Source organism: Xenopus laevis, chromosome 4L, assembly GCF_017654675.1.
Source record: "Xenopus laevis strain J_2021 chromosome 4L, Xenopus_laevis_v10.1, whole genome shotgun sequence".
In the NCBI taxonomy this organism is placed as follows: Eukaryota; Metazoa; Chordata; class Amphibia; order Anura; family Pipidae; genus Xenopus; species Xenopus laevis.
The window spans coordinates 125,097,257-125,116,450 of record NC_054377.1 but is presented as its reverse complement, the minus strand read 5'-3'; the positions used below and the strand labels follow the sequence as shown (position 1 = coordinate 125,116,450).

Below are 19,194 nucleotides of genomic sequence, written 5' to 3'. Positions count from 1 at the left end.
ATAAGCTCTTCACACCAGGGCTGCTTTTCATACACTTCCGCTCTTCTATATTTACTTTATCACTGGGTGGGGGTAGGGTTACAAGACCGTCCAGTCCTCGGCTCTTCCCTTAAAGACTATTGGTCAAAAGAAGGAGGCGTGCCCGCGAGATAACACAGCGCATGCGTTCTACGGTGGCAGCTTACAGGCTTCTGTGGTGAATTGTGGGTAGGAGACGGGTGGATTCGCCGCCATTTCGTGAAGACAGAGATACGAGAAGGAGGTGTTGCTGGAATACAGCCCAGTGGTACGTGGCTTAATCAGCTTTCCCGTTTACGTGGTGAATTGTATTAATGTGCGGCGGGTATGTTAGTAGCGGCTTTCTTTTTTGCGTCGGGGGTGTTGGTGTGTAAACATAATTTAAGAAATAACAGCTGCTGTGGGTTTAATGGAAGAGCTGCTTTAGACTGTGTGATACTGGGCCGTACAAACAGAGTCCCGTACCATTTGCTTCTGTAAAATGGCGTGAGGACGTAGCACGCAAACTGCGCGGTTCTGGAGGCTGCGGTGTGAGGGCACTATAAGAATTACCATTTACTCTTTTATAACTGGCCCTGAGTCTGAGGACCCAGCCTGAATGGCAAATAGGATGAGGCAAAACGCGCATTTGTTATTTCCATAAAATCCATGGAGGTCTGGCTACTAGAGAGACAAATTGCTGTGTTTTCTCCGCATGTCCCACGTGAGTACATATTCTCGGTTGAATCCCAAATGGTTAAAGGGCAAGGGAAGCTGAAATGACCAGAAGGGAATATTTAAAGCCGTGTCAGGCCGCCATATTGTTGTATTTCTCATTGCACAGCATTTGATTGTGAAGCTGCTGACTTGGAGCTTCTAGGCGTCGTCAGCATCTTATCAGCCATGTTTGATCCCCAGGGGTGACCCTGCCTGACTGATATCTGACTGGAAATAGGGCAGATATCGATCAGGTTTGATTTTTCCCATCCAAAAGGGGCTGCATCCGCATGTTTATCAGCCTATACACGGGCTGATAAAAGCTGCCGACAGACCGAGTTCGTTGATGCAGTCACGGAATCCAACTGCCCCGTTTGCCCTCCATTCTCCCTAGGGCCCAACAATCGGATCATCGTTTATTTATATAGCGCCGACAAGAGATGCAGTGCTTTACCTTAATTATAACAAACAGGGAATAAATGGAGGATAACAAATAAGGGATACAGAGTACGGTCAGATTGGAGGGCCCTGCAAATTAGAGTTTACAAAGTAAAGCTTCCGGTGCAATTGAGACATTAGGGTTTTAGAAACAATTTTTACATCATCGTTTATTTATATAGCGCCGACAACCCCAATATCGCCCACTTCAAAGTTGGTATATCGGGGAGAGTCGCCAAACAAGCGGATCTCACACCTTAAAGGGGAAGGAAACCTAGTTGGCGCAAAACCCCTCCCGTGTGTTGCCCATCCTCCCCCTGGCCTACCCGTCCCACTGGGCAAATGCCCCTAACTTGTTACTTACCCTTCTGCGCAGGTCCAGTCCAGGGAGTTCACAGACCTCTTCTTCCACGAGATCTTCCTACTTTGAATGGCGTTTTGGCGCATGCGCAGTAGGAGCATTTCGCCGGTACGGTCTACTGCGCATGTGCCAAAAGTACTTTGTGACTTTTGCCGCATGCGCAGTAGATGCGTACCGGCGAAATGCTCCTACTGCGCATGCGCCAAAACGCCATTCAAAGTAGGAAGATCGCGTGGAAGAAGAGGTCGTCTGTGAACTTCCTGGACTGGACCTGCGCAGAAGGGTAAGTAACAAGTTAGGGGCATTTGCCCAGTGGGACGGGTAGGCCAGGGGGGAGGAGGGGGGAGGTTTTTTGCGCCAACTGGGTTTCCTTCCCCTTTAACAGGCCTGTACGACCCTCTGGAAGATCGGCCCAGTTTGACCCAGTGTGTGGGCATTAAAGCCAGATTTAAAGCTGGATTTACTAAAACGTCAGGCAATCCCCCGTGATTATAACAGCTTTGTAAGCAAGTGTGCTTCAAGATAAAGTAAAGCCCTATTTCTGGATACTGTTGCCCTTGTAGCTAACATTTCAGTTATAGTTGAAGGGGTTTTCATAGATATGTGTATAACCCCGCACCTTTATAGAGACTTTCAGAGTTAGTGTCCGTATCTCCCAATCCTGTTTATTGTAACAGTTAATATGGCCAAAGTTTGCTCACCATTTAGGTGTGGTGGTTCGGGTGCACTGGGCCCCGAACCCTGCTTTTAGTTGTTACCACAGGTGAATCTGCCCGTGCCACCAGCTTCAACAGCCCTTATTCTTATATATAAATATACATGGATGGGCTTACCCTTTCAAAGTTGTGACCCGGGTGCTGCCGCCCCAAGTCCGTTGCCAAGGGGACAATCACTGTAAATCAAAATGTTGCGGCGCACTTCCAGGGCCCAATGATCGCTTCCATTTTTCAGTTAAAAAATCGCCTTTATTCGTTACATCAATAAAAGAATGGACAACATGTCCATTCTTTTATTGATGTAACGAATAAAGGGATTTTTTAACTGAAAAATGGAAGCGATCATTGGGCCCTGGAAGTGCGCCGCAACATTTTCTTTTTTTTTTTTTTTTTTTTTTTCTCTTTTTTTTCCAAAATTTAAAGTTGAATGTTCCTGTCTGGTGTTTTTCTGGCAAGCTCAGTGATCCAGATTAAGATTCTGAACTGTTACAATTTGCTATATTAGTTGATACATTTCTTGTCGGCATCTGTGGAGCATTTGCAATTATTGTATCAACTAACAGCTGCCTTAAATGAAACTCAAAATCTGCTCAGCAGGGCTAACGATACGTAATGTATCAATTAACGTAATATCCTAGGCTAGTGTTCCTGTTTGTTGAAAGCTGTACATGCCCTAGATACAGCTATAGAAGCACCACACACCCATCATCGTCATATTCTTTCTAAATCTTCTCTCTGATCGGGAGTGGAAAGCCACATTGAAACTGTCATTTCACTCAAGGCCCTGGACTGCAGAGAAAAAATGAGGTAGAAGTTCATGACATGGTTCTCCTACAGAAGTACCCTCGGCCAGTACAGTTTTTAAATGAACAGGAACACCAGCCCAGGCTCTTAGGAAACCAATTACAATCATTAGGGGGTGCCTATCATTTGGCCCCCTCCAGTGATTATACCATTCCGTCACCATTAATATTATTCTCCCAAAAGGTTTGATATAATATTCAGCATCTTTTACCAAGGAAATCTGCTCACAAACCATAGCTGTAATACGATATGCAGAGAAACAAGAATGTAGGGCTTGGTTGTTACATTACTGCTGCTGTGTGATTGCTCTGAAGATAGATAACCATATTGAATCAGAGTATTTAGATATTTTAGGGTAAAATGCAGCATTTCTGTATTCTTTGTTGATGAATTGGCTGCATTTAATGGCACTGTTTGTATGGGTTCTTTTGTATGTCACCCCTTTTGCAGCTTGATGGAAATTCTTTGGACCCGCTTTCTCTTATACTTGTGCAAAGTAAACTTGCTGAGACAGTCAGCCACTGTTACTAGTCTTCTGCCGTTCCCTTGGGCTAACAAGAGTACTGTGCTGTTCCAGGGCCTCTACAGTTTAGACAGATTTGCAATTTTTTGTTAGCGATATTTGCAGCATTCCTTAACAGAGAAAAATGCCCCGGATCCCTTTTATTGGCCACATTGTCCTTTTTGCTTCAGTGACCTGCTAAAACTTCTTCTAGTCATTGTCATTTGATGTTTGTAGAAAGTGTCATATCTCTATTTGATGCCCAATCACAAAAGCCTTATTTGTGACTAACCGTGTACAACGCTACACTTCCCACCAGCTTGACCGTAACTGGCCCTGATCCTTTTTTTTTTTTTTTTTTTCGTTCCCCCTATAAGAGCTGCCTGCACTACTTGTAGTGGTTGGTAACTTTGTATGGGTGCCTGAAATTTGGGGGCCACCTAGATGCTGCCAATACTTGAGACACTTCATTTGACGGCATATTTTCAGCACATAGTTGTTTGTGCAAATGTTGAGTTAAAAAAAAAAAGCCATTAAACACAAAATGCAATGTTTCCTTCTTCTCTGCAAGAATGAAACCCTTTGAATCAAGTATAATGTACTAAGCTTTAATTAATCCTTACTGGATCCAAATCAAGCATATTGGGTGAATTTAATTATTAAAGGGATACTGTCATGGGGAAAAAACATTTTTTTTTCAAAATGAATCAGTTAATAGTGCTGCTCCAGCAGAATTCTGCACTGAAATCCATTTCTCAAAATAGCAAACAGATTTTTTTTTATATTCAATTTTGAAATCTGACATGGGGCTAGACATATTGTCAATTTCTCAGCTGCCCCAAGATAAACTTCAGTCACTCTTTACTGCTGTACTGCAAGTTGGAGTGATATCACCCCCCCCCCCCCAGCAGCCAAACAAAAGAACAATGGGAAGGTAACCAGATAGCAGCTCCCTAACACAAGATAACAGCTGCCTGGTAGATCTAAGAACAACACTCAATAGTAAAAATCCATGTCTCACTGAGACACATTCAGTTACACTGAGAAGGAAAAACAGCAGCCTGCCAGAAAGCATTTCTCTCCTACAGGCACATGACCAGGGGCAGCTGGGAAATTGACAAAGTCTAGCCCTATGTCAGATTTCAAAATTGAATATAAAAAAATCTGTTTGCTCTTTTGAGAAATGGATTTCAGTGCAGAATTCTGCTGGAGTAGCACTATTAACTGATGCATTTTGAAAAAGAACCATGTTTTCCAATGTCAGGACAGGGGGAGGGGTGAAATCACTCCAACTTGCAGTAAAGAGTGATTGAAGTGTATCAGAGCACAAGTCACATGACTGGAGGCAGCTTGCAAATTGACTGTCTAGCCCCATGGCAGATTTCAAAATTGAATATGACAATCTGTTTGCTCTTTTGAAAAATGGATTTCAGTGCAGAAATCTGCTGGAGTAGCACTATTAACTGATGCGTTTTGAAAAAAAAACATGTTTTCCAATGACCGTATCTGTTTAACATACTAATGTCAATTTTATAAAGTTCAAGAATAAAATATACATCCCAATAAACAACCTATTGGTGTTCTTTCAGTTCAAATAAGTCTGTGTCCCTGTTTATCAGCCTGGTCAATGTTGTAATGTTACACACCTTTCCCACACTAGGATAGCATTCCAGGGTGTGCCCCCCCCTTTTTTATGGATGATTGTAAACTATCCTACTGACATTAGTGGTTTTGTTTTTTTCTCTATAATACAGATTTTATCACAGCCACCGCTTGCTGGACTTAAAGTGTGAACCATGGGATCAGATAAACGGTAAGGTTGGAAATTGTTATTCTTTATATATAACAACATTTATGCCTTCTCTGGGGAAAATAGTGCTTGGCCCATGTTTACCATTAAAGTAATTTAATTTTTGCAGTGTGAGTCGCAGTGAGCGGAGTGGAAGATATGGTTCAGGGTTTGATAGAGATGATCGTGATGATAGAGACAATAGGAGCCGTCGCAGAGATTCTGAATACAAGAGATACCGAGATGAACGGAGTGACCGCTATGATGATTACAGAGATTATGACAGTCCCGAAGTGAGTAACCTCTGCAAGGATATTGAAATGCTGTGTACACTTGTCAAGTTTATAGAGCATATATTAAATCATTGCAGATGAACAAAATGAATGGTAGTTTTAGTTCCTTACAGATTACTTGCATGTTACCGTAATACCGTAACCCAAAGAGGATTTGAAATGGTATAGAATGCTAATCCTTATACTAACACAAGTTGCCTCACTGTAAGTATACAGTAAGTGGCAGGTAGTTTTGTTTTAAAGGTTCTCTAACTCTATGATGGGGAATTTCTGATGTCTTTCCTCTGTGTGCCTGTTTTAGCGTGATAGAATGCGTGACAGGGAGAGAAGGAACAGTGATCGATCAGAAGATGGCTATCATTCAGATGGTGACTATATGGACCATGACTACCGTCAGGACTATTACATGGATGAAAAAGAGAGCAAGACAATCATGCTGAGGGGACTCCCCATTAATATTAATGAGAATGATGTGAGTTATGAAATAGTCCAAACTATTGCAACTTTATGCATGTCATTAAGGATAGCTTTAAGCAGATGGTCTGTTTTGCTAATTGTGCTGATTGAATGGTTTAAAGGACCAGTAACATAATAAAGAAATAACTTAACCGAAACTCCGCTTGCGCTCCTCTTCAGAAAAGGCGATCCATCATGCGGCGCTCTATTTCTTCAACCTGCTTTCCTTATAGGAGATAGCTAGGGAGGAGAAATCGAGTGCCTAATGATGGATCGTCACCTTTTCTAAAGAGGAGCGCAAGCGGAGTTTCGGTAAGTTATTTATAAATGAAGACCAATATGTCTTTTTTTTTTTTTTTTTTTTTTTTTTTTTTTTGCGTTCTATACTAACATTCTATTTTTTTTTTTTTTTTTTTTTTTTTAATTAATGTTACTGATCCTTTAAGAATTTTAGAGACTTCTGGTCCGTTCGTGCATTCAGTGCTGGAAGAAACACAGGCCTGTATTTCCTACTAGGCTGTGGCACAAGTGCTAAACACAGATGAACACAAATGTATGCGTTCCACCTGTGTTCAGTGCTTGCCTGCTCCACAATTAGTGCAGCATGATTGAAAATAATGGCGTAGAACACATGAAAGATCCACCACAAGGGAACACAAGACCAAATTTCTGTGTGCAAGAGCAGTTTTTTTACCACAGCAGTTTTATTAAAACATTTAGCCTTAAGTAACTATTTACAATTTGAACATTTTTTGTATTTTAAATATAAATTTGCTCTACAGCTGTTTTTTGTCATTAAAACATCAGTGGTTTGTCAATCTGGAAACTGAACAAGGACCTGAATAGGAGAGCAGTGCTCGTGGCTTCACCTAGAAACCTCACAATTGCACATTTCTCATTGGAAAGAGAGAATAGAAATGCATTTTAAAGGTCTTTAGTTAAAAAGTTTGAATGGTGAACCTAAACATTGAAAGCATCTCCAAACATGCTGGGTTTTCCACTTAATGTTTCTGTGCATTTTAGATTCGTGAGCTGGTGGAGTCTTTTGAGGGGCCACAGCCTGCTGATGTACGGCTGATGAAGAGAAAGACAGGTGAGGTTCTATCTGGCGCGATGCGTTTCCACTGTTGCTCTTTCTGAAATCCGCTACTTTCACACTGCTCTCCCTCTTGGTAATAAGGCCCTTATCCATCCTGCATTCAAAAATCAGGCTTTTATCAATCTGTCATGGCTAAGGAACCTCTTAGTTTGATATGTGATTTTGTTTTATGTGTAGCATATTATATAAAGACTTTGGTAAGTAAAACTGTAGACTTTTACTGTTGCATGATGGATTTACCACTCCATCCTGAATACAACTGATGTACTTGGAGTCTTCAGTATCTGTACCACGTGTAGGGTAGAGCCTTATGGTAGGCACTGTGCACACGTAAGAATATAATAGGTTGGTGGGCATAAATTGCCTGGAGGTTTTTTTTTTTTTTTTTTTGTGGCAAACCCTGTATAGACAGGTAGGAGGACTACACCCATGGAAGTAATGCCATAAAGCACTGCTAGAACCATGGGCTTTGTCAGTTGGAGAGATGCAGCTGTGTTTTATGTAAAAGGAACTAACTAACACTAGTATCCCGTCTATATCTGAATGCTGTCTCTAGGTTTAAGCCGCGGTTTCGCCTTCGTGGAGTTTTATCACTTGCAAGATTCTACCAGCTGGATGGAAGCCAATCAGGTTGCTTCACTCGCCAAGTCTAGAATATCCCTAAGAAATGGCACATTTACATATGTCTGTAACTAGGATCGAAAAGCAGGGGGGAGGGGATAAAGGGAGAGAGGCTCAGGGGAAAATTGACAGAGGTAATACATGCTCTGTGTACATTAAAGTTATAAAGTCTGTATGTAGACTGCTCTGGAGAGATGACATGCACCACATTCTCACATGCACCTGAAAATAGGAAATGTTACGCTTGGTACAAAAGCTCTTAAATGATCGTCACCTTACAGGTACAATATGTGGCCATAAAGTTGGTTTTCGACTGGCCTATACTTGTCAGTTTGGAACTTTTTCTGACTCAAATACATAAAACGTAATGTTTCCATCATGTTATGCATAGTATAACATTTCAACTTTAATGTATACAGAGCTCTGGTGTGTCAGTTGTTTAAATGACATCTGCAGGTCCAGTCCCCTCCCTCTCCCTGGGTACTGCTGAGTACATCTGGCAGACACATGTTCATTATAACTCCACATGGACAGCGGATTGATTTAATGAAGTGGGAAGTTTTCTTAAAGGACATAGTGCCCCTCCCCCAAATTTTTAAAATGAATGTGTTTTTTTTTTATTATTTTTAAATCTACCCCCAAACAATTGTAAAACCCATTGATATACAGCAATGAAGGATAATAGCTTATGCAGTGTGTAAGACCAACTTCTGTTATACTCCACAACACATTGCGGATTTATTCCTTTGAGTAGGTAGAAGGGGACATCGACATATAGCAGTTAATCCATGCTCATTTAGAATAATTTTCTGATGCTAACTTATGCTATGATGATCATGTTACTTTCTAAAATGATTCTTCCAGTATGGCCTGGCCAATTATTTTTAGCAAATGTTGTAGGATATGTGACATTAATGCAGTATGTAAGCATATACTTTAATATGTTACATACTCATTGTAAATCACCAACTCCTTGCATAGTTGATCAGTACAGGAGTTTAAAGGGAAATATTCTAATATTAGCCCATACATTTATTTTAAGCTTATTATATGGCTTGATAATCATGGCTGTCTTTACACAGCTTTCCCTAATAGAGATTAAGTTATAGCCTGTCCTGGGATTAATTATAGTAAAACGGGGATCGGTCCTGATAATTCCCTTAATAGGCGTTTTTGTATGTAGGGCTTAAAATTTATATTTTTTGGGTTGATGTTTTTTAAATTAGTGGTTTAAGTGCCCTTAAACTTACTTATTTTCATAGTCTTCCCATCATAACCCTTATTGTACCAGTGGCATTATCCTTTTTCTATGCTTCTTGGTCTAGACATGGGAGTTTAGCTGTCCACCATATAGTATGTGTGTTCGCAAAAACCAATATATATTCATATTAAAACCCTGGAAATGCTGTGTGCGCTATTGAGCCTTCCATTATCTTTTGTTTGTTTTTTTTGTTTTTTTTCTGGAGGGCTCCCAACCCTTTTTACTACTTTCCCCCTACTCCCTTCTTTCTGTTTCCACCAATGGAAGTTCTTTGCGCGCCTCTGTCTACCTCTCCCTCTGAATCCAATTCCTCTCACCACCCTTCTGTGAGGGGTTGGTCAGGCAGAACATTAACTGGCGGTGGGTGGTCCTTCCCCACATTGCAGTCCATTATTATGGCAGGATCTCCTGTGCCTGGGGATTGACATGCTCTCTCTCTCCAGAAAGTTGGAATTAATTGTACCTTTTATGTTCTTGCAGAAAAAGCTTGTAATCCAGGGAAAGACTATTGCCATGCATTACAGCAATCCACGACCCAAATTTGAGGACTGGCTGTGTAACAAGGTATGTTCTGTTTTTAAAATTTTAGTGCCACTTATATTAATTGTATGGCCCACAGCTGTCAGTGCATAAATAGTCCTATTGAGTAATAAGAATCTTTAGTATAGTCCTATAAACAAGAAGTGTCCTATTCACAAGAAGTGCATATTTGCCAACGTTTAAGCCTTTGGAAAACATTGAATCCATCTGAGAAAATCAAATGCATAGTATGTTATTTGCATTATTGCTTTTTATTATGTTGACCTCCTTTAGGACATGGCATGTTTGCAACATGTAATGATGATGGGTGGGGGAATGTTGGTAATTGAGTGGTTATTAAGTGCAAAGCTCTCTGGTTTTATAGTGTGGCCTGTACAACTTTCGGCGAAGATTAAAATGCTTCCGCTGTGGGGCAGCCAAAGCTGGTGAGTGTTAAAATGTCAAGGGATTTTACCCTTTTTTTTTTTTTTTTTTAAGGAGCTTTTTTGTGCATACTAATTTGCTTGCTAAATCTGTTCATCCTTTGTAATCCTTCTGATGATTCCATGTTGCCCATATTTTGGACTGGGTGGCGTGTGAATTCCATTGGTCATTTTATGCTTTTGTCCTTTGATTGTAGAATCTGATATGGAAGCCCCATCAGGATCATCTGAAGCTCCTCAGTCTGCTGATTACTATAGTGACAGTAAGTATTTTTAAGGCTTTGGTTATCTGAAGGTCCATTATATACAGACATATATTAGAAAGTTAAAATAGACTGTTGCTTTTCTGAGGTTTGTACAAAAAGGTCATCATGTCTGTAGAGAATGGCTGGCAAGATGAGCAGATTTTGACATTAAGTGGCAGATTTATATCGAGTCAAATTGAAAGTTAGAATTTTCTAATTTTTTATGGTCAAAACTCATTTGACAAGGGATTTATCCAAGTTCGAAGTTTTTAAAAAATTCAAATTTGGTTTTCAAGATTTATCATACTTTGGCCCTTAGAATTTGAATTAGACTATTCACCCACCTAAAACCTGCCTAATTGCTATTTAAGTCAATGGGAGAGGTCCAGGGATCAATTTGGAGTTGTTTGCTGCCTTCCTGGCATTCAAGTTTTTTTGGAGAAAAAAACTTTAATCGAGTTTGATCAAATTCAATTTGAATTTTTGGGTCGTTTCAATTAGTTTGTTATAAATTTGATTTTTTTTTTCTTTTGTAGCGATAGTACATGACAGCTTCAGGAAAAAATGTTTTTGTTTTTAAAATGTTGGGTTTGTGGGCTGCCTTGCAAATTACCTTTTTACAGACAGTTGGGTGTAACCTTATTAGGTGGCTATGTATCCTCAGCCATAATCCTTCGGAATATTGGGCCCCACACTGTAGTGGATTCCATCTTGTCTGCGCTTGCTCCCTATGTCTCACTTGTGGTCAGCAACATCCGTCTTATTAAGGACAAGCAAACCCAGCAGAACAGAGGCTTTGCTTTTGTGCAGCTTCCTTCTGCTCTGGTAAGTACTTTTTTATTTATAATGTCGCAGTTACAGTTCTCTGATAAATCTTTGTATTTATATTGTTCTAATTGTTTTATCAGGAGGCATCACAACTCTTGCAAATTCTGCAGACTCTGCATCCCCCTCTCAAAATTGATGGGAAAACTATTGGTGTGGATTTTGCAAAAAGCGCTAGAAAGTAAGTTTGGCTAAAGTACATGAAGAAAGATACATCTGTTTGATTGAAATAAGTAACTCCACAGAAAAGTCACATTTCTGTTTGATTAGAATATGGGAATGCATAACTACTTGTATGTTTGAAAGCAACTATAGTGCATTTGGATGATTACCTTATTCGTATGTATATGACAAACCTAATTTCCAGGTGTGCCATTGATTGGAATGCTATGGGGGGGGGCACCAGTAACTTGGTCAGAATTCTTTAAATTGACATCATTGCTACATCTTGTCATACACACACATAATAATTGGGATTTTGTCCACTACTTGACTCTTTACATGTGTGCTAGTAATGCCAAAGATTTTTTTTCTTCAAGCTAAATCTTTTATGAGCATAGACTTATATGCTTCCAGTGTATAATTTAATAGTAATGGCACCAGTAGAATGATTTGATAATTGTTTGGTTGAATTTCTCTCTGGAGGTCAGAATTCCTTCCTACACTTTATAGCAACTTGGATAGCTAACTGCCAGATGCGTCTCTCTAGTTTTTTTTACAGCCCCTGTCTGCCTACGGCCTCTCTAGAAATCGGTTTGGTATAATCTGGTCCACATACCTAAAGTATATCCGTTAATTGGATAAACAAAATAGTTACTCACCTAGTGATGGAAGAGGCTCTGTTGCACTGCCCTGACGTTCAGCAAGGGGAGCAGTAAAAATATTGCCTTTATCCGAGTGCCTGCTCTACAAATTCCTGACTATATCTGTTAATTGGCCTACTACATGGAGATAATTGGGCATTACATTTCTGAATTTGTGGTTTTGCTTTAACTGGTTTCTGCATTCTTCTTTAAAACAGGGATCTTGTGTTGCCAGATGGGCACAGAGTTAGTGCATTCTCTGTGGCAAGCACAGCTATTGCTGCTGCACAGTGGTCTTCAACACAGGTGAATATATTCTTTATAGCGCATTATAGTCCTTAAAGTATCTATTGTGTTGAAACCATTGTAAATGTATGGAGAAATGGGTAGAGGTCGCTGTAAAACAGTTACTAACAAGACTGGAGAAACTTGAATCATATAGCTTACGTGATAACTTATTACAACATCCAAAGTGCCTTCAGCTAATAAATGTAGATATTTTACAATAGGTTTCAATCTAGTAAAGTATTTCTATTTTGTAGCCGGCGCAGCAAAGTGGGGAAGGTGGGGATTATGCATACCTGCAACCAGGACAGGAAGGTTGTTCTAATTATGGACAATGCTCCCAAGATTACCAACCATTTTACCAAACACAGACTGGAGCAGCAGAGCAAGGCACAGCACCACAAGCAGGTAAGGACTCAACATAGCTATCTGCTATGGTTAATGCTACAGATCAAGCATGTTGTTCTAGCTTTTATAAAGTTGTGACATCATCCAGTCATTTGACCTTTCATTCCAATTTTTTTTTTTTTTTTTTACAGAGAGTTCCTCTCCAGTGCCAGCAACTACAAGTGCAGTCGTGTGTCAAAGTCCTCAGATGTACCAGCAACCTGGTTCTCCGGTATTCAGCTTTCTGTTTACTTTGACATTGTCTTTCTATGCTTGCTTTGCATTCTTATATATCCCTTTATTTCTCCACCAAAGACCCAGTCTAGTACAAGTACAGTAGCTGCCAGCGCAACTCCAGCATCTGGTACTAGCGCAGAAGAAGCAGCTGCTCCTAATGCCATTGTTCCTGGACTAAAATACTGTGAGTACTACACAGCTTTTACCAAATTATTTTAATTACCTGGTAATAACTATCGTAGATAAAGTTTCCTTTTTGTCATTTTACCATAGCTGTTCCAGATACTTCTACATATCAATATGACGAGAGCTCAGGATATTACTACGATCCCCAAACTGGCCTGTACTATGATCCCAATTCTCAGGTATGCTTTTTTTTTTGTCATAAGCCTAGTGCAATTTGCTGTATACTGCGGCATAGAGGCGAGGCAGACATTTACTTTCACTTCCCATTCAGCACTTGTTAAATGTCACTGCACTATTGTATAACTAAGTTAATTTCGCTTGACTAATGTGATATAATAGGATTTTGAAAAGATATATGGGTGACTGGTCGCCTTAAGGCATTGTTTAGGGATTCTTCTGCCCAAATTTGTCTGATCGTTGAGATTTTTCTTGAAAATGAAGAAACAATGTTGGTTTATTCAGTGACTGGTTAGAATGGCTATAGATGTTATCAAAGAATGGAATTTTCTCTCTTGTCGATGGGTTTAAGCTCGATCCTATTGGAAGCAGGACACTTGAATAATAATTACAGAGCATGGCCATCAGGCTTTACCCCACACACTGTACACTCCTTATTCAGTCCTACGCCCAGAAGGTTGGACCTAGGCGTGACTCTACGTTCAGCCTCTAGCTGATTACTCGGTGTGAGGCCAAAAAAGCAGGGTTACCTATTTTTACATGGGCAGCAACAACAACAATACAATCGTAGCGTACATAAATCGTTAAGGAGGAACGTGAAGTTGAGCGCGCTGGCGGAAGCCAGGCAGATCCTATACTGGGCAGAAATCAATTAGGTAAAGTTATCTCCAATACACTTTCCAGGAGTGTCCAACACAAAAGCAGACTTTTTTCACTTGGATCCAGGGGAATGGGAACAGTTTGGGATAGTTCCCTGGTTTACTTATTCTGCCTGTTATTAGTTTTAAAAAACTAACATTAGCAGCTTTGGGAAAAAAACTCAATAGGAGTGTGTGGTGTAAAGCCTGATGGGCACGTCACTTAATATTCAAGTGTCCTGCCTCCTGGAGGATGGAGATTGACCCCATCGTTCCCTGTGTCCCCCTTTTGGCTACAGAGAAACGGATTTAAAGTTGAGTATCAAAAATCCTGTTATCTGTGATGAAATGTGAATTTCCATGTATATGTGCTTCAGTTGTGGTGGGTGTGTGCTTCTCTGCAGCAAACATTTGTTGCCCAAATTTTCTCTTGATCCTGTTCAGAAGTTTGTGTTAACTTGTTGCACCTATAGTGGTCATGACTATGCTGTTCAACAAATTGCTCCAACACCTCAAAATAGTTTGTTTATTAACATCTTTAAAATAATTTCCCTTTTCCCCCCCCCCAAGTATTACTACAACTCGCTGACTCAGCAGTACCTATATTGGGATGGTGAAAAACAAACTTACTTGCCGGCTGCTGATGGAGCAGGTCAAAGTGGAACACAGCCTAATGGTGCAAATCCAGGCACTTCCAAGGAAGGAAAAGAGAAAAAAGAAAAGCCGAAAAGCAAAACCGCTCAACAGGTATGTATGAGCCTTTGCATGTGGTCACTTTATCATATGCATGATGATATTTCTTTTTGATTGAGATTTTGCTTTTGTTTGGCTGCTAGTTTTAGGCCATGTTGCTAAAACTTTGAAACACAATTTTCAAGCCACCTGTCTCAAGGGCCAGTTTTCCCTCTTCCGCTAATGCAAAAAGATTGCTCAGAACCCATGGGCAGGCAGCACACAACTAGGTAGTGCCAGGAACAGTTTTAAGGCAGTTCAAAGGTGTATAAAAGTATTAAGTTGATTTCTTGTAATTCATTTTGGTAAGAATTCTTCAGTTGGGTAAAGCCTGATTGTTTACAGCCAACCAGAACTAGCTGTAGTTGTAAATCCGGGTTGTTTTTTTTTTTTTTTTTTTTTTTTTACACTTGACCTTTTCTATATTCCAAGATTGCAAAGGATATGGAGCGATGGGCCAAAAGTTTAAACAAACAGAAGGAAAATTTCAAGAATAGCTTCCAGCCACTCCGTGATGAAGAGAGAAAAGAGTCTGCAGCAGCCGATGCTGGATTTGCTTTGTTTGAGAAAAAGGCAAGTTTTAAAATAAATGCCTAGCGTTTGATTTCTTTTTTTTTTTTTTTGAACATACTGTCTATTCCCCATTAATCTGATTGTATTTGTTTTGGTATTTTTTGCCTCACAGCAAGGATCATTGTTGGAGAGACAGTTTCTGCCAGATATGATGATGATGGTTAACACTGAGGAAGAAAAGCCTCCAAATGTGAGCAGATTTCTTTCATTTGACGTCTGTCTTGATTATGTAACCTGGGCTGCTTGCTCACTTGACTAAAAGCAAAAAGAAAAAGTCCTTGTGTATTGCACAGAACCGGGATCCTTACCTAGGGGTTGAGATGCAAGGGGGAGAGTTGGTTAAGATTAAAAGGCTTTTTACATATAATAGCATCTGATGTTAGACTAATATGCTTATGTATAATATGATTTACAGGAGAACTAAAGCTTGTCTAAAGAATCAGGCTAGAAATGTTGTACATTATGTTTTGGGCTTCTGTACCAGCCCAAGGCAACCACAGCCCTTTAGCAGTAAAGATCTGTGTCTCCAAAGATGCCCCAGTAGCTCCCCACCTTCTTTTCTGCGGATTCACTGCACATGCTCTGTGCTGCTGTCACTTACTGAGCTTAGGGATCAACTCACAATATACAGTACACATAGAATAGAAATTTCACAATATAAGGCTGATTAGTAATTAATACAGATAATTACTACACCACATTTTCTGCTTGATAATTAGTGATGACCCCTAAGTTTAGCTTCTCAACAGCTGCTCAGAGCCCACTGAGCATGTGAGTGTCACAGACACTTTCCAAGATGGTGACCCCTTGTGACAAGTGTAAAGTCCTGGATCATTGCTGCTATTGACAAGCTGAAACTTTAGGCTGGTGCAATAAGTTCAATATATAAAATATGGCATTTTTAGCCAAATTAATTTTTAGGTTTTAGTTCTCCTTTAAAGTAAACCATAAGGAGAGAAGTTGGAATCTTAAATCCTGAAAAATAAGTTTATTTTGTAATATACAGTTTTAAGTGTATAACTGGCTTGTTTTAACTTGCAGACAGCTCTGGTTGCTGCTTATAGTGGTGATAGTGACAATGAAGAGGAGAATGAGAGATTTATTGGGGCAGTGGATGATGAAAAGTTGATGGACTGGAAGAAGCTGGCATGTCTTCTATGCCGCAGACAATTCCCAAATAAAGATGCTCTGACAAGACATCAGCAGCTGTCAGACCTACATAAGGTAGGCTTTTGTTTTTTCCCCATTTTCTTTTGTTTTTATGCCTGTATACTGTTACTTGTTTAATATGTGTAATGGTGGTCCGCATAGTGAAAATTGAATTTCATTACCCAACAGCAAAACCTGGAAGTCTATAGGAGATCAAAGTTGTCTGAACAAGAGTATGAAGCAGAACAAACCGAAAGAGAGGTGAGTCTTGTGCTCTAACTGCTACATAGATTAGAATGATGGCAATAGACTTAGTGGTGAATTGAAACTGAACAGTGTTGTCCCGATACATTTGTTTTGCTTCTCTTTTAGTCAAAGTATAGAGACAGAGCAGCAGAAAGAAGAGTGAAATATGGAATTCCAGAGCCCCCAGAACCCAAACGCAAGAGATTTGCCCCTACTGTGGTGTAAGTATGCTGCGACATAGTCCTTCGACATCAATAGAAAGCATTTATAGAAGCACTTGTTACTTGTTTCAACATGTTTACAGAGTTCTTTGTCCCCCTATACAGGAATTATGAGCAACCTACAAAGGATGGCATTGATAATAGCAATATAGGAAATAAGATGCTACAGGCCATGGGCTGGAAGGAGGGCTCAGGACTGGGCCGAAAGAGTCAAGGAATCACAGCTCCTATTCAGGTAATATAAATGTGCTCTTGTCTGGCAGTTTATTGTAACAATCTCAAAATGAAACCTTTTCTATTTAACTGAAGCATCTGTGTATTTGCTTTGTCTTCACTTTCATGGCACATTGACACCCAACCAGTGAATTTGCCTTTTCTTGTCTCTCAACCACATGATTTGTTCCCCCCCCCCTCATTCCTTTTAGTTCTTAGTGGTTTCCAGCTGTTGCGTGTTTTCTTGATGCAAGCTAATATTGATACATCAGCTTTAAAGGGGTTGTTCACCTTCCAAACACTTTTTTTCAGTTCAATTGTTTTCAGATTGTTCACCAGAAATAAAGACTTTTTTTCAATTACTTTCCATTATTTATTTTTTACTGTTTTTCCAAAATTTAAAGTTGAATGTTCGTGTGTCTGGTGTTTGAGTCTGGCAGCTCAGTAATTCAGGTGCAGACTCTGAACTGTTACAGTTTTCCAACATTGAGTTTCTCAGCAGCATCTCTGGAGTATTAGCAACTATTGTATCAATTCTAACAGCTGCCTGTAATGAAACCCAGAGATTCTGCTCAGCAGGTACAAAAATAAGAAATGTACCAACTAAATGTATCAATTTAGAACAGTTTGCAGGGTCGGCGACCCCCCCCCCTCCCAGAGCTGCTTTAGAAGGTGAAAAAAGACACTTGACACTTCAATATAGAACTATCTGAAACCATCTTGTTGTTTGAAGGTGACGCACCCCTTTAAAGCCAGCTAATCTATCGTTTTGGTTCCATGTAGTAACTAGCTCTTGTGATGTTCACAACGATAATCTGTTCCTGAAATGTATGATGAGTTTTAACGCTGTTCTTATTTCATAGGCTCAGGTCAGAATGAGAGGGGCTGGTCTGGGAGCCAAGGGCAGCTCCTATGGAGTGAACACATCAGACTCCTACAAGGATGCAGTGAGGAAAGCAATGTTTGCGCGATTCTCAGAAATGGAATAATGAGAAACTTGAAAACAACTTGAAAAACTGTAGCCTTGGCTGGGTAGAAAACCGAAACATCCGTGCGGTTTCTCTTGATAAGCAAAACTGAAAAATTCCTGGAGGACAGAGTTCTTGAGCAATGGGAGAATTAACATGTAAATGTGTAATATATATATATTGTACAGTGTACATATTTTTTTGTAGACATTTAAACCATCAAAAAACAATATTTGCATTAGATTCAGGTCTGTTTCTGTATGTGAAACACTAAAAGTGGGTTGGTAAACAATCAGTTTCCTTTCTTACAAACGTTACAATCTTTATTGCAAGATCAGTTTTGTTATAAAGGTGGTCATAGACGCACAGATAATATTGTATGAAAGTCTTGGATATCCGTTGGCTCGTCGATCGGGCCGAACGGAAAATTTTGATTGGGTGCCTTTGAAGGCTTCCAGGCATCGCCCATTGTTAATGCTGAATCTTCAGATACAAATTCTATTGTTTCTACCTGTATATCTGACCATTCAGCTCTACACGTGTATTGAAACAAACTATCTTTCTTGGAAAGATCTTAATTGTTACATGTATGGCCTCCTTAAAGAACAAGGAAAGCTAAACTAAAGAAGTAGCTAGAAATGTAAATTGTTTTGGGCTTCTGCACCAGCCCAAGGCAACCACAGCCCTTTAGCAGTAAAGATCTGTGTCTCCAAAGATGCCCCAGTAGCTCCCCGTCTTCTTCTTTTCTGCGGATTCACTGCACATGCTCTGTGCTGCTGTCATTTACTGAGCTGCAATAAGTTCAGTATATAAAATATGCCATTTTAGCCATATTCATTTTTAGGGTTTAATTCTCCTTTAAGACTTAATACAAGCACACAACTTGGCTCCCTCATAGGACACGGTCATCTGCTCATAGTACAGTATGGAGCCAACTTTGTATATGGAAAAACTTTGTGCTTAAATGTCTGATGTGTGTTGTGTTTTGTTTTTTATTATTATTTTGGACTTATTGCCCAAATAAATTTCAAAGTAAATGCCAAATGAGTGTGTGTGAATACATTGATAAAGTGCCAAGTGTTTTTTTTTTTTTGTTTTTTTTATCACAACCTTTATCTAAATATGTTTCAAGAACATGTAACTAGCTTCTACTCTGGACTGTAACAGTCAATTGCAATGTAGAAAAACAATGGGCTAAATCTTTTCTCCCAGCATGTGATACACATCCGGGAGTGAGGTTTTCAGGACTGTCTGGAAAAATGTTACTTTTTTCTGATTTGAAAAAGTGGATTC

At 39.8% G+C, this 19,194-nt stretch overlaps 1 protein-coding gene across 2 annotated transcripts; it reads left to right on the top strand.

The window, feature by feature from the left end:
* The first annotated feature begins 130 nt into the window (after window positions 1–130).
* On the top strand, window positions 131–18,945 carry rbm5.L (RNA binding motif protein 5 L homeolog). 2 transcript variants are annotated; one of them, XM_018256991.2, is made up of 24 exons: window positions 131–286; window positions 5,290–5,348; window positions 5,455–5,617; window positions 5,919–6,089; window positions 7,097–7,166; window positions 7,729–7,802; window positions 9,535–9,618; window positions 9,959–10,019; window positions 10,214–10,279; window positions 10,926–11,086; window positions 11,170–11,267; window positions 12,108–12,195; window positions 12,432–12,582; window positions 12,714–12,793; window positions 12,877–12,982; window positions 13,072–13,163; window positions 14,370–14,546; window positions 14,964–15,104; window positions 15,217–15,294; window positions 16,146–16,328; window positions 16,443–16,514; window positions 16,626–16,720; window positions 16,826–16,955; window positions 17,797–18,945. In XM_018256991.2, exons 2-24 carry the CDS (start codon window positions 5,332–5,334, stop codon window positions 17,920–17,922), a joined length of 2,484 nt encoding a protein of 827 aa, XP_018112480.1. In that variant the 5' UTR covers window positions 131–286; window positions 5,290–5,331; the 3' UTR covers window positions 17,923–18,945.
* Window positions 18,946–19,194: the final 249 nt, after the last annotated feature.